General features: G+C 39.9%; 1 protein-coding gene across 1 annotated transcript in view; it reads left to right on the top strand.

Moving 5' to 3' along the window:
* The window catches only part of LOC133538166 (contactin-associated protein-like 5), a 309,867-nt gene that overhangs the window by 234,912 nt on the left and 60,473 nt on the right, over positions 1–14,482 (top strand). The window contains exon 13 of the mRNA XM_061879527.1: positions 4,364–4,564. Coding sequence (XP_061735511.1) covers positions 4,364–4,564 — 201 coding nt within the window. The remainder of the gene's footprint in view (positions 1–4,363; positions 4,565–14,482) is intronic.

The raw sequence follows: 14,482 nt of genomic DNA, 5'->3' as shown, positions 1-14,482 counted from the left end.
ATTTGAAAAATGGTTGTTGTTGGAATTTTCCAAATCGGTCAAGAAATGTTGAAGTAGTAACATTTTTGATTGAGAAATTGTATTACAGAATTCCTGGAATTTACGGAAAACCGGGAACTTTGTTTTTTGTCCTGATTAAGAAGAATGTTTTGACGATGGAACGGGTTGAAAAATGTGGAAGGAGTAGTCGACAGAAAAAATGGTCAAAAAAGGGGTTTGAAAAAACGGGAACTCTGGTAATTACTGGAATTTTTTTTAACTTGGACAAATAATAGTTTGTATTTCCAGGATGATGGAATATGTTGAAGTTGAAATGGTTTGATTCGGTTGAAAAATGTGGAAATGGTGGAAGTTTGAATAATAGCCAATTCATTTTGATTGGGAAAAATTGGCCCGGAAAACCTGGAATTCTATAAAATCTGGGAAATTTTGGAATTTGTCAACGGAAAGCCAGCAATTCCCGAATAGGCTGAACAGTTTGAAGTTGGAACGGTTTGAATTGAATGAAAAATGTGGAAGGTAGAGTCCGCTAAAATCTGGAGAAGAAGAAGAAGAAGAAGAAATAGATTAATTTTGGAGCATTCGCACAACATGGTCCACCTTTGTTGTTTTGACCAGTATGTGTTTATCCAATCAAACACTATTTTATTATAGCGTTTTTGTCGAAGTTAGCTGTTTTTTTCAAACGCTAACATTCACAACGATATCTGCCACTATTTTTTCCTTGTAAAACGTGGTGGGTGCGGCATGTATTACGGTGCGCTCTATAGTTCGGAAAATACGGTAACCTTTGCGAGGCTGGAGGAGGCCGGCGTCACGCAGCGGGAGACGAGGGCTTTTATCGCCGCCTCTCGGCTTTCGCTTTACGTGGACTTGACCTCAATTAGAAAACACATCCCGGATGCAAACAGCTCTCAGCGTGACGACCCGGCGTGCATAATCATAACCGAGGAGGGATTTTCTCCCAGGCAGAGTAAACACTGCATGCTAGAAGAGAATGGAGTCCTCCTTTCATTCGACTCCACAAACAAAGGCTGACTTGTTGGAAAGATTGTTTGCGGTTTTCTTCTCTTCTTCCTTCGCGCGGGAGGGGGAGGAGACGGGGGGGGGGGGGGGGGCACTGTCAGGTGCAGACGGGAATTAATTAGCTTTTCTTTTTTTTTTTTTCCACGGATGCAAAATGTCAGCCGGCCGCACAGATGGCGCCTGAGCGTCGGCTGCGATACGTCCGCATGACAGCGAGCATCTTTTACGCTGACATTCACCGCGTAAATATCCGACCTGATTTACGACTTTTTATTATGAAACAAGAACAACACCAGGAGGCATAAAAGTTACGATGCTTTTTTTCCCCCCGACACTGCAGCAGCATGGTCGGGGGGAGACTAAATGTATTTGTGGAACCAAATCTGTGTTAAGCAAACATTCCGTGCGTGTCTTTAGCTCAATATAGTAAATTTTTCCGTCATGGTTAATTGGTTCTAGCGCAGTGGTCAATATACGATATACGATCCGTGGACTTGATTGTTGCAGCCTAAAATGCTTGAATTGAAATTTAAATGGACTTGTGATTCTACGTATATGTTATCAGTGTTCTTTGTTCAAGTGTTCTACTCGTTTAGTACCCAGACTTTAAAGTAGGTAGCTCTTTACCATAATCAGGTAGCACTTTCCCATCTTTATCCTGATCAAGTAGCACTTAACCCTCTCTAATATAACCAGGTCGGCGTTTACCTACAACAATCGTGAGCACTTTTATCGTAACTGATAAGACTTTACCAAACATAATCAGGTAGCACCTTACCATAATCAGGTAGCTCTTTGCCACTTTTATCCTGACAAAGTAGCAGTGAATCATCTTCAATATAACCAAGTAGGAGTTTAACTACCTTTATCGTAAACAAGTAAGTCATTATTTAACATAATCAGGTAGTGCTTTAACATAATCAGGTAGCACTTTGCCACCTGTATCCTGTTTAGGTAACACTAAACCATCTTAGTACAAGCACAGTAAAAGCACATCTCAGAAAATGTCAGAAATTGGATGAGTGATCGGATTTTGGGGCTTATACGGATCATTTCTTCGACGTTACCTTGTGTTCTCGTATGTGCTAGCTCGCCCTTATCGTTGCAAATTTCAAAATACTACTTCCATTCCTTTGTGGTACGTTTGTGCCATAAAAATTTTACTTTGTGACATTACGGTTTTTAAATGATCATAAAATGAGTTTTCTGACTAATGACGTCATCTAGCCCCACCCGCCCCCCAATATTGTTTGTCGATAATAGTTTTTATGTTATTAACTATTATAGCTTGTATGTTATTAACTATCATAGTTTTTATGTTATTATTTATAACCAGCAGCCTACCTTGTCAAAATATGTCTGTGCTACGTTTGTGCTGCAAATTGTTTTTGTCTAACTCTTGTAGTGTTTATGCTATTAACTATTATATTTGTCGTTAGTAATGTGATTTTATTCATAATCCCTGCCACCTTGTCAAAATCTCCCCCACCTTGTCCTGAACGTTTGTGCTACATTTGTGCTGCAAAATTTGACTAATATAATTTTTGTTAGCTATCATACTTGTTATGTTATTATTCATAACCAGCCCCCCATCCAACCTTGTCAAGATCTCCCCAAAGTTGTCCCAAATGTTTGTGCTACATTTGTGCTAGTTTGTGCTGCAAAATGTTTTCCTCACTATTACAGTTTGTTATGGTAGCTGTTATAGTTTTTATGTTATTAACTTGTTATTGTTTATAAAATGGCAAAATCACCCTAAACTTGTCTCAAACGTTTGTGCTATATTTGTTCTGTGTTTTTATGTTAGCTATTATAGGTTTTATGTTGATAACGTGTCATTATTGATAACCAGCCCTCCACCCAATCTTGTCAAAATCTCCCGAAATGTGGTCCATTTGTTTGTGCTTCATTTGTGCTACAAAAAAATTTTCTGCCACTATAACAGTTTTTATTTTGTTAACATGTTATTATTCACAAGCCCCACCGCTCTACCCACCACCTTGTAAATATTCCCCCAAACGTGTTCCCAACATTTGTACTATGTTTGTGCTGCAAAATGCTTTTGTCTAACTATTATGGTTGTCATGTTATTAACTATTATAATTTTTCATGTTATTAACGTTTGATTATTAAAAAAAACCCTCCCCATCTTGTCGATGATATATCTTGCAAACTTGTCCCCAACATTTCTGCTAAGTTATTGCTATTTTCTATGCTGCAAAATGCTTTTGTCTAACTATTATGGTTGTCATGTTATTAATTTTTATATTTTTTAAAGTTATTAATGTGTGATTATTAATAACCGACTATCTTGTCAAAATTTCTCCAAACCTTTCCCAAGCATTTGTACTACATTTGTGCTGGTTTGTGCAGAGAAATGCTTTTGTCTAACTATTATAGTTTTCATGTTATTAAGTATTATAATTTCTTATGTTGTTAACATTTGATTATTAATATCCCCCTCCGTATCTTGTCAAAATCTCTCACTAACTTGTCCCCAACATTTGTGCTAAGTTTGTTTTATTGTTTGTGCTGCAAAATGCTTTTGTCTAACTATTATGGTTGTCATGTTATTAACTTTTATCATTTTTTATGTTATTAATTTTTGATTATTAATAACCCCCTGTCTTGTCAAAATTTCTTCAAACCTGTACCCAACATTTGTGCTACGTTTGTGCAGATAAATGCTTTGTCTAACTATTATGGTTGTCATTACTATTATAATTGTTAATGTTATTAACGTTTGATTATTAATAGCCCTATATCTTTTCAAAATTTCTCCAAACCTGTCTCCTCCCTTTGTGCTGCGTTTGTGCTGATAAATGCTTTTGTCTAGCCATTATATCTGAACTATTATAAACAATCTTGGTCGACTGGCAGAGTTGGCTTGGTTTGCCAAGGCTGTCAGTATTAGTAAGGCGTCAAATATCACACAGGCCTTGGAGACCAAAATAAATGTGAAAAAGTGCTCGCAGCATGGCATCAAGAATGGACGGGAGTTGGGTAAGGACGAGCGACGTCTCTCTCGCCCGGACCCAAAGTAAAATACACGCAGCTGTCAGTCGACTCGACACTCCACTCTGCTGGCGGCGCCTCCAAGATTCATGAGCAATTAATTTCTGAGTGGACTGCAGAACGCCAAGTAATCACGTTATAAAGCACACAGCTGCACTGCGCTCACAATTAAAAAACAGTGGACGGATGGCAAGGTTAATTATTTAATAGTCCGCTCGGCGCGGTGACTCAGACCTGCTGCAGTCGTTTTGCGGATGCTCTTCTCGAGCTGCTTGAACATTTAAACTTTTTTTCCGTATTTATACAACTTTGTGTTTTTCAGAGGAGAAAGTTTGGACGGTGCTGGCCCACAACAGCACGTCTCCGGTCCGAGTCCAGGCCTCGACTCTGCAGGCGCCGCACGTCGTGGCGCTCGACTACGGCGCCTCTGCGGCGCAGCTGCAGGCCATCGTGTCCCGGTCGGAGCACTGCCAACAGGAAGTGGTTTACAGCTGCAAAAGGTCCCGCCTTTTCAACACAAAAGGTGACAATTCTGTTTGTTTTGTGATCTTAAGTATACGCTACACCCACTGTTAGCACTTAACTGTCCCATTAGGTATAACTACTTACATGTGAGCCACTCAGAAAGCATTTTATTTCTGGAACCCAACCAGGTCCTGTACACAGACCAGGTAGCACTTTATATTTACTCGAAACGTTAGGTATATATTTTTTTCCCCCCTCACAACACAATCAGGTAACCTTTTCTCTTTTGTGTAAGCCACCCGGGAATCATTATTTCCTAGAATTCAGTCGGATAACATTTTACAGCTGTATCACATAGTTTTTGTGGAGTTTTGAAATGATCTGAAACAACTTTATAGATTTCTTGGGTCTGTGCACTCAGGAAAATAGGATTCCACTGGCTGCAACATTGCATGCTGTACACTAAACGTACAGTTGACATCAACATTATTCAACCCCCGCACAATTTTGGTGTTTTAGCAAGTTGGACATGTATTAGGTATTTTGTTTATAGTCATATCAAATAAAGATGTGTCAAATAGACAAATGCAACTTAAATTGTAACACCGTATTTTACAAAATACCAAAAAAGGAAATTTTTCTTAATATCTCATTGACTAAATGATTCAACCTCCTAGTTACATGCATCTTTAGGTCTTAGTAGAACAGCCTTTGGCAGTAATTACATCTTTCAAACGTGATACATAACCGGACACAAGCTTCTTGCAACGATCTACAGGTATTTTAGCCCATTCCTCTTGGGCAAAGGCCTCCAGTTCATTCATATTCTTGGGCTTGCGTGCTGCAACTGCCTTGTTCAAGTCCCACCACAGGTTTTCTATAGGATTTAGGTCTGGCGACTGTGAAGGCCACTCCAGAGTCTTCCAGCCCTTCTTCTGCAACCACTCTGATGTTGACTTGGAGGTATGCTTGGGATCGTTGTCCTGTTGGAAAGTCCAACGTCTCCCAAGCCTCAGCTTCGTCACTGACTTCATGACATTTGCAGCTAATATATCCTGGTAGGAAATAGAATTCATAATGCCTTGAACGCGCTGGAGATTCCCGGTACCTGAGGCAGAGAAACAGCCCCAGAGCATGATAGACCCCCCACCATGCTTAACAGTAGGAAAGGTGTTCTTATCTTTGTAAGCTTCATTTTTTCTCCTCCAGACATAACGTTGATTCATAAGCCCAAAGAGTTCCAGTTTTGTCTCATCACTCCATAGAACAGTTTCCCAAAACATTTGGGGTTTGTCCAGATGATTTTTGGCATACGGGAGTCTATTTTTCTTGTGCTTGGTAGTCAGAAGTGGGGTGCGCCTGGGAGTTCTGGCATGGAGGCCTTCATCTCGTAGTGCGCACCTTATTGTCTGGGACGAAACCTGCGTTCCCCCCTCTGCAATGTCCTGTTGTAGTTCCTCAGCTGTTACCCGGGGGTTTTTCACCACTGTACGATTCAAATACCGGACAGCAGTTGCACACAGCATCCTCTTTCTACCACGCCCAGGTAGTGTTTCCACTGTGCCTTTAGCTTTAAACTTGCGAATTATGCTCCCAACTGTGTCTCTTGGAATGTGTAATGTCTTTGCTATTTTCTTATATCCATATCCTTTCTTATGAAGAGAAATTACCTCCTCTCTTGACTTCTTTGACCACTCCCCGGACTTCACCATGTTGCAAATACACCATTGACCAACTACAATAAGCTGAGCGTCACAGTCTTTTTCAATCAGTTTAATTGTTCCTCGTTATGGTTCTAATCAGATCTACAGGTGTTTTCAACACCTGATTGAAAAGACCTTATTCAAATTCTGGTCTTAAGAGTTATGATCTTCAAGGGGTTGAATAATTTTGTCAATGAGATATTAAGAGAAATGACACTGTTTGGTATGTTACAAAATATAATGTTGTAATTCAAGTTGCATTTGTCTATTTAATGCATCTTTATTTGATATGACTTTAAACAAAATGCGGAATAAATGTCCAACTTGCTAAATCACCAAAATTGTGTGGGGGTTGAATAATTTTGATCACAACTGTATGTTAGCACTGCTAGCTTCATCAGCTAGCTGACTTTGTGACATTTTACTGTCGTTAACCTAACCAGGACTTTACTTACCATAACCTTATTTGGGTAACACTTCTGCTCCATGTTGCAATCAAATAGCAACTCATACTCAAGCCGGTAATACTTTCCTTTCCAGCCTGGTAGCATTTTAGTCCCCTAAGCCCAAAACAGAATCGTGTTAGCACTACTAGCTCAGTTGTGTATTCTGCAAGCCTTAACCACATGGGGTAGTATTGTCTTAAAGGCCTACTGATAGTTTATATATCAATGATAAAATATTAACATTGCAACACATGCCAATACGGCCGGTTTAGTTTACTAAATTGCAATTTTAAATTTCCCGCAGAGTTTCTTGTTGAAAACGTCGCGGAATGATGACGTGTACACGTGACGTCACGAACTGTCAGGAATAATTAGCGCAGCACCATTTGCGGCTAAAAGTCGTCTCTTTTCATCGCGCAATTAAACAGTATTCTGGACATCTGTATTGCTAAATCTTTTGCAATTTGTTCAATTAATAATGGAGAAGTCAAAGTAGAAAGATGGAGTTGGGAAGCTTTAGCCTTTAGGCACACAAACACGGTGATTCCTTGTTTAAAATTCCCGGAGGTGAAGCTTTACTATGGATCAGAGCGGTCAAGCGAACATGGTTCCCGACCACTTGTCAACCGGCAGGTTTCGGTGAGAAAATTGTGTTAAAAAGTCGCCTCTTACCGGAGATCTGTGGAGTTTGCGCCGTCCTTGTATCTGCTGTGACTTCCCTCAGACACTGGCCTCAAGACACCCGTGGACACACCCCTCCGACTATCAGGTACTATTTAATCTCACTAAAACACTAGCAACACAATAGAAAGATAAGGGATTTCCCAGAATTATCCTAGTAAATGTGTCTAAAAACATCTGAATCCGTCCCAATGCAATCACTTTTTTTTTTTTTTTTTATTAATTTTTTTCTAGTCCTTCGCTATCAATATCATCATACACAAATCTTTCATCCTCGCTCAAAATAATGGGGAAATTGTCGTTGCTCTTGCTGCTGGAGGCTCACATTATAAACAATGTGAGGACGTGAGGAGCCCTCACCCTTGTGATGTCATCATCTGCGATTTCCGGTAAAGGCAAGGCTTTTTTATCAGCACCAAAAGTTGGGAACTTTATCGTGGATGTTCTCTACTAAATCCTTTCAGCAAAAATATGGCAATATCGCGAAATGATCAAGTATGACACATACAATGGACCTGCTATTCCCGTTTAAATAAGAAAATCTTATTTCAGTAGGCCTTTAAACCGACTAGGTAGCACTTTATTACATTTAACCTACCCAGGTAGGACTGCACATACCATTATCAGGTAGCACTTTACCACCTTTAACCTAATCAGGTAGCACTTTACCACTTTTAACCTAACCAGGTATGGTTGCTCAGATAGTAGAGCAATTGTCCAGATACTTGTGGGTTGCTGGTTGGAATTAAGCTTTCAACATCCTGGTCACTTCTTTTGTGTCCTTGGGCAAGACACTTCACCTACCTAAGTCCCAGTTGCACCCACACTGGTTTGGGGCTCTACAATTGGAAAGTCTTTACAACATATTGTTTAGGAATGTGTACCGTCTGCAAAAAAACTAACTAAAGAAATCCTAACCAGGTAGGACTTTGATCCTGATCAAGTAGCACTAAACCGTTTCTAATATAACCAGTTCGGAGTTAGCTACCATAATCGTTAGCACTTTGCTACTTTTATTGTAACTGGAAAGACTTTAGGTAATGTAATCAGGTAGCACCTTACCATAATCAGGAAGCTCTTTGCCACCTTTATCCTGATAAAGTAGCACTGGACTATCTTCAATATAACCAAGTAGGAGTTTAGCTACCTTTATTGTAACCCGGTAAGTCATTATCTAATACAATCAGGTAGAACTTTACTATAATCAAGTAGCACTTTTCTACCTTTATCCTGATCTGGTAGCACTTAACCATCTTTTTTTATTTTTTATTTATTTATTTATTAATTAATCCAACAAAACAACACATAACAGTGCAATCAAACTCCAAAACCAAACAGCAACACACAGAATAGCAACAAGGACAGACACACATGACACGATACAATCCAAAAGTAGTGAAACAAAAATGAACATCATCAATATTAGTAACAACTTCAAAATAGCAGTGATTAAAAATTCCTCATTGACACCATCATTAAAAACGTTAATACAAAAAATAATTTAAAAAAAAACGAATAACGCATCGCATCCCATAAGCCCGACAACACACTGTGTCCAATACTCTACACAAAGATACAACAACCATCTTTAATACAACCAAGTAGGAGTTTAGCTACTGTACCTTTATCGTAACTCGGTAAGACTTTCTCTAACATAATCAGGTAGCACTTTGCCACCTTTATCCTGATAAAGTAGCACTTAACCATCCTCAATATAACCAAGTAGAAGTCTTGATACCTTTATTGTAACTTGGTAAGACTTTATCTAACATAATCAGGCAGTATTTTACCATAACCGGGTAGCACTTTGCCACTTTTATCCTGAACGGGTAGCACTTAACCATCTGCAATATAACCAAGTAGGAGTTTAGCTACCTTTATTGTAACTTGGTAAGACTTTAACTAACATAATTAGGTAGAATTTTACCATGATCGGGTATCTTTTTGCCACTTTTATCTTGATCAGGTAGCACTCAACCATCTGCATTATAACTAAGTAGGAATTTAGTTACCTTTAGCATAACTTGGTCAGATTTTATCTTACATAGTCAGGCAGTATTTTACCATAATCAGGTAGCACTTTGCCACCTTTATCCTGAACGGGTAGCACTTAACCATCTGCAATATAACCAAGTAGAACTTTAGCTACCTTTATTGTAACTTGGTAAGACTTTAACTAAAATTATTAGGTAGAATTTTACCATGATCGGGTATCTTTTTGCCACTTTTATCTTGATCAGGTAGCACTCAACCATCTGCATTATAACCAAGTAGGAATTTAGCTACCTTTAGCAAAACTTGGTAAGATTTATCTAACATAATCAGGCAGTATTTTACCATAATCGGGTAGCACTCTGCCACCTTTATCCTGATCGGGTAGCACTTAACCATCTGCAATATAACTAAGTAGGAGTCTTGCTACCTTTCTCGTAACTTAGTAAGACATTATTTAACATAATCAAGCAGTATTTTACCATAATCGGGTAGCACTTTGCCACCTTTATCCTGAACGGGTAGCACTTAACCATCTGCAATATAACCAAGTAAAACTTTAGCTACCTTTATTGTAACTTGGTAAGACTTTAACCAACATAATTAGGTAGAATTTTACCATGATCGGGTATATTTTTTCCACTTTTATCCTGATCAGGTAGCACTCAAACATCTGCATTATAACCAAGTAGGAATTTAGTTACCTTTAGCATAATTTGGTAAGTTTTTATCCAACATAATCAGGCAGTATCCATCCATCCATTTTCTGCCGCTTATTCCCGTTCGGGGTCGCGGGGGGCGCTGGCGCCTATCTCAGCTACAATCGGGCGGAAGGCGGGGTACACCCTGGACAAGTCGCCACCTCATCGCAGGGCCAACACAGATAGACAGACAACATTCACACTCACATTCACACACTAGGGCCAATTTTAGTGTTGCCAATCAACCTATCCCCAGGTGCATGTCTTTGGAAGTGGGAGGAAGCCGGAGTACCCGGAGGGAACCCACGCATTCACGGGGAGAACATGCAAACTCCACACAGAAAGATCCCGAGCCTGGATTTGAACCCAGGACTGCAGGACCTTCGTATTGTGAGGCAGACGCACTAACCCCTCTGCCACCGTGAAGCCCATAATCAGGCAGTATTTTACCATAATCGGGTAGCACTTTGCCACATTTATCCTGATCGGGTAGCACTTAACCATCTGCAATACAACCAAGTAGAAGTTTAGCTACCCTTTATTGTAACTTGGCAATACTTTATCTAACATAATCAGGCAGTATTTTACCATATACGGGTAGCATTTTGCCACCTTTATCCTGAACGGGTAGCACTTAACCATCTGCAATATAACCAAGTAGAAGTTTAGCTACCTTTATTGTAACTTGGTAGGACTTTATTTAACATAATTAGGTAGAATTTTACCATGATCGGGTAGCACTTTGCCACCTTTATCCTGATCGGGTAGCACTTAACCATCTGCAATATAACCAAGTAGGAGTCTTGCTACCTTTATCGTAACTTAGTAAGACTTGATCTAACATAATCAGGCAGTATTTTACCATAATCGGGTAGCACTTTGCCACCTTTATCCTTATTAGGTAGCACTTAACCATCTGCAATACAACCAAGTAGAAGTTTAGCTACCTTTATTGTAACTTGGTAAGACTTTATCTAACATAATTAGGTAGAATTTTACCATGATCGGGTATCTTTTTGCCACTTTTATCTTGATCGTGTAGCACTCAACCATCTGCATTATAACCAAGTAGGAATTTAGTTACCTTTTGCATAACTTGGTAAGATTTTATCTTACATAATCAGGCAGTATTTTACCATAATCGGGTAGCACTTTGCCACCTTTATCCTGATTAGGTAGCACTTAGCCATCTGCAATACAACCAAGTAGAAGTTTAGCTACCTTTATTGTAACTTGGTAAGACATTAACTAACATAACTAGGTCGAATTTTACCATAATCGCATAGCTTTTTGCCACTTTTATCCTGAGCAGGTAGCACTTAACCATCTTCAATATAACCAAATAGAAGTTTATCTACCTTTATTGTAACTTGGTAAGACTTTATTTAACATAAACAGGTAGTACTTTACTATAATCAGGTAGCACTGTGCCACCTGTGTCCTGATCGGGTAGCACTTAACCATCTTCAATATAACCCAGTAGAAGTTTAGGTGCCTTTAATGTAACCCGGTAAGATTGTATTTAACATAATCATGTAGAATGTTACCATAATTAGGTAGCATTTTACCACCTTTATCCTTATCATGTAGCACTTTACCCCGTCTGATATATTCAGCTACGGTAATCAGGTAGCATCATAGTCTCCACACGCCAATCTGTGACAATGTAACGTAATCAGGTAGCGCTTTCTTCCAGTGGGCCCGTGAGCGAGCAGACAAGCGAGCATTTGCATTTAGCGTGTGAAATGAAAAGCCCTTGTTCCAAAGAGTGAGGAATACAAGCTGCTATCATGTGGCAGAGAAGACAGGACACAACAACTTCCACTCAGTAGCACGCCAAGATGTTGTTTTCCTTCAACTTGGACGTCTTCCCCGCACCTCGAGTCCCAAAGGGCCGCTTTGCGTCTCACTGATTGAGCTGCTCCGCGCAAACAACATCTCTTTGCGCCGCTCGCTAGCACGCCGTCAAGCGACTTTATAGACGTTTACGGCACTAATTTACAGGAAAGACAATCAACAACAGCTGTCCTGACCAGCCTGTCAGCTTTTACAGATGCCGTCCTGTGCCAAGAACATCTGAGGCTACGTCCCGCCAAACTGCCGAGCTCGACGAGCTGGGAGGCCGTAGAACGCGGGACCTCCTTCTGCCAGCTTTTGTCCTCGCTAAAAACACAGCTGTTGTCATGGCGTTTTATAAGCGTGTAGGGACGCTATCGCTGGACGGAGGAAGCGCGGCGTAGCAGGTGTTTGTCGCCTGACGTCTGTAATGACTTAGGTTAGTCTGTGGGGGCCACGCACTTGTCATTAAGATGACAGTCAGGAAGTCATTAGCATCACGCTAGCATCCGCATGCTATATTTAGAAGCAGCCGCTAACATATTCTTCTGCTATGTTTTGTGCCAATTCAAGCTAGCGTGCAATTAGTGCCTCACAAGAAGTAGAGTCACATTCCACAGATCTTGTCTTCTCCTTTGTTAGTGACACCTAAATTATAGCACTAATTTCCATCAACATTTGTGGCCTTACGACGCCACTTAGGAGCGAAAATGTGCAGTTATTCAACCGCAACACATTTTATAAACAATGCAATCACTCTTCTATTATAAATGCCATTATCATTATCAGTATTATTAGTAGTAATAGTAATATTAATAGTATTGTTATAATTATCATCATTAAAGGCCTACTGAAATTAGATTTTCTTATTTAAACGAGGATAGCAGGTCCATTCTATGTGTCATAGTTAAACATTTCGCGATATTGCCATATTTCTGCTTAAAGTATTTAGTAGAGAACATCGACGATAAAGTTTGCAACTTTTGGTGCTGATAAAAAAGCCTTGCCTTTGCCGGAAGTCGCAGACAATGACGTCACAAGGGTGAGGGCGCCTCACGTCCTCACATTGTTTTTAATGGGAGCCTCCAGCAGCAAGAGCTATTCGGACTGAGAAAACGACAATTTCCCCATTAATTTGAGCGAAGATGAAAGATTTGTGGATGATGATATTGATAGCGAAGGACTAGAAAAAAATAAAATTAAATAAAAAGCGACGGCTCCGGGCGGCGGCAGTGTGAGCGTTTCAGATGTAATTAGACACATTTACTAGGATAATTTTGGAAGATCCCTTATCTGCTTATTGTTTTAATAGTGTTTTAGTGAGATTGTAAAGACATACCTCGAGGTCGGATGGCTGCGGTGAACACGTAGTGTCTCAGAGAGAAGCCTAGGAGCCAAGCTCACAGCTGCCTTTTAAACAACTACTGCAGGAGGACGAATATTCCAAATATGTCTCCAGTAAGATATATATATCACAATTTTCCCATTCAAAAATATGCTGGTTGACGTAGAGAAACATGTTCGTTTGACCGCTCTGTGCTAAAAACAAAGAAACACCGGCTGTGGTTCGGTGCTAAAGACAGCTGCAATAGAACGCTTTCCACCAACAGCATTGTTCTTTATAGTCTCCATTATTAATTGAACAAATTGCAAAAGATTCAGCAACACAGATGTCCAAATTACTGTGTAATTATGCGATGAAAAGAGACGACTTTTAGCCGTAACTGGTGCTGAGCTAATATTTCCTGACAGTCCGTGACGTCACGCGCACGTGTCATCATTCCGCGACGTTTTCAACAATAAACTTTGCGGGAAATTTAAAATTGCAATTTAGTAAACTAAAAAGGCCGTATTGGCATGTGTTGCAATGTTAATATTTCATCATTGATATATAAACTCTCAGACTGCGTGGTCGGTATTAGTGGGTTTCAGTAGGCCTTTAATATTATTGTTATAATTATTACTAGTGGTAGTAGTAGTATTATTAGTATTTTTATCATTAGAGATGTCCGATAATATCGGACTGCCGATATTATTGGCCGATAAATTCTTTAAAATGCAATATCGGAAATTATCAATATCGGTTTCAAAAGGTAAAATTTATGACTTTTTAAAACGCCGCTGTGTACACGGACGAAGGGCTAAGTACAGATCGCCAATAAACCTTAAAGGCACTGCCTTAGCATGCCGGCCCAGTCACACAATATCTATGGCTTTCCACACACACAAGTGAATGCAATGCATACTTGGTCAACAGCCATACAGGTCACACTGAGGGTGGCCGTATAAACAACTTTAACACTGTTACAAATATACGCCACACTGTGAACCCACACCAAACAAGAATGACAAACACATTTCGGGAGAACATCCGCACCGTAACACAACATAAACACAAAAGAACAAATACCCAGAACCCCTCGCAGCACTAACTCTTCCGGGACGCTACAATATACACCCCAACTCTCCTCCCCCCCAACACCGCCCACCTCAAGCTCCTCATGCTCTCTCAGGGAGAACATGTCCCAAATTCCAAGCTGCTGTTTTGAGGCAGGTTAAAAAAAAACAATGCACTTTGTGACTTCAATAATGAATATGGCAGTGCCATGTTGGCATT

The sequence above is a fragment of the Nerophis ophidion genome, linkage group LG19 (assembly GCF_033978795.1).
Source record: "Nerophis ophidion isolate RoL-2023_Sa linkage group LG19, RoL_Noph_v1.0, whole genome shotgun sequence".
Classification (NCBI taxonomy): domain Eukaryota; kingdom Metazoa; phylum Chordata; class Actinopteri; order Syngnathiformes; family Syngnathidae; genus Nerophis; species Nerophis ophidion.
This window is presented reverse-complemented; position numbering and strand designations above follow the sequence as displayed.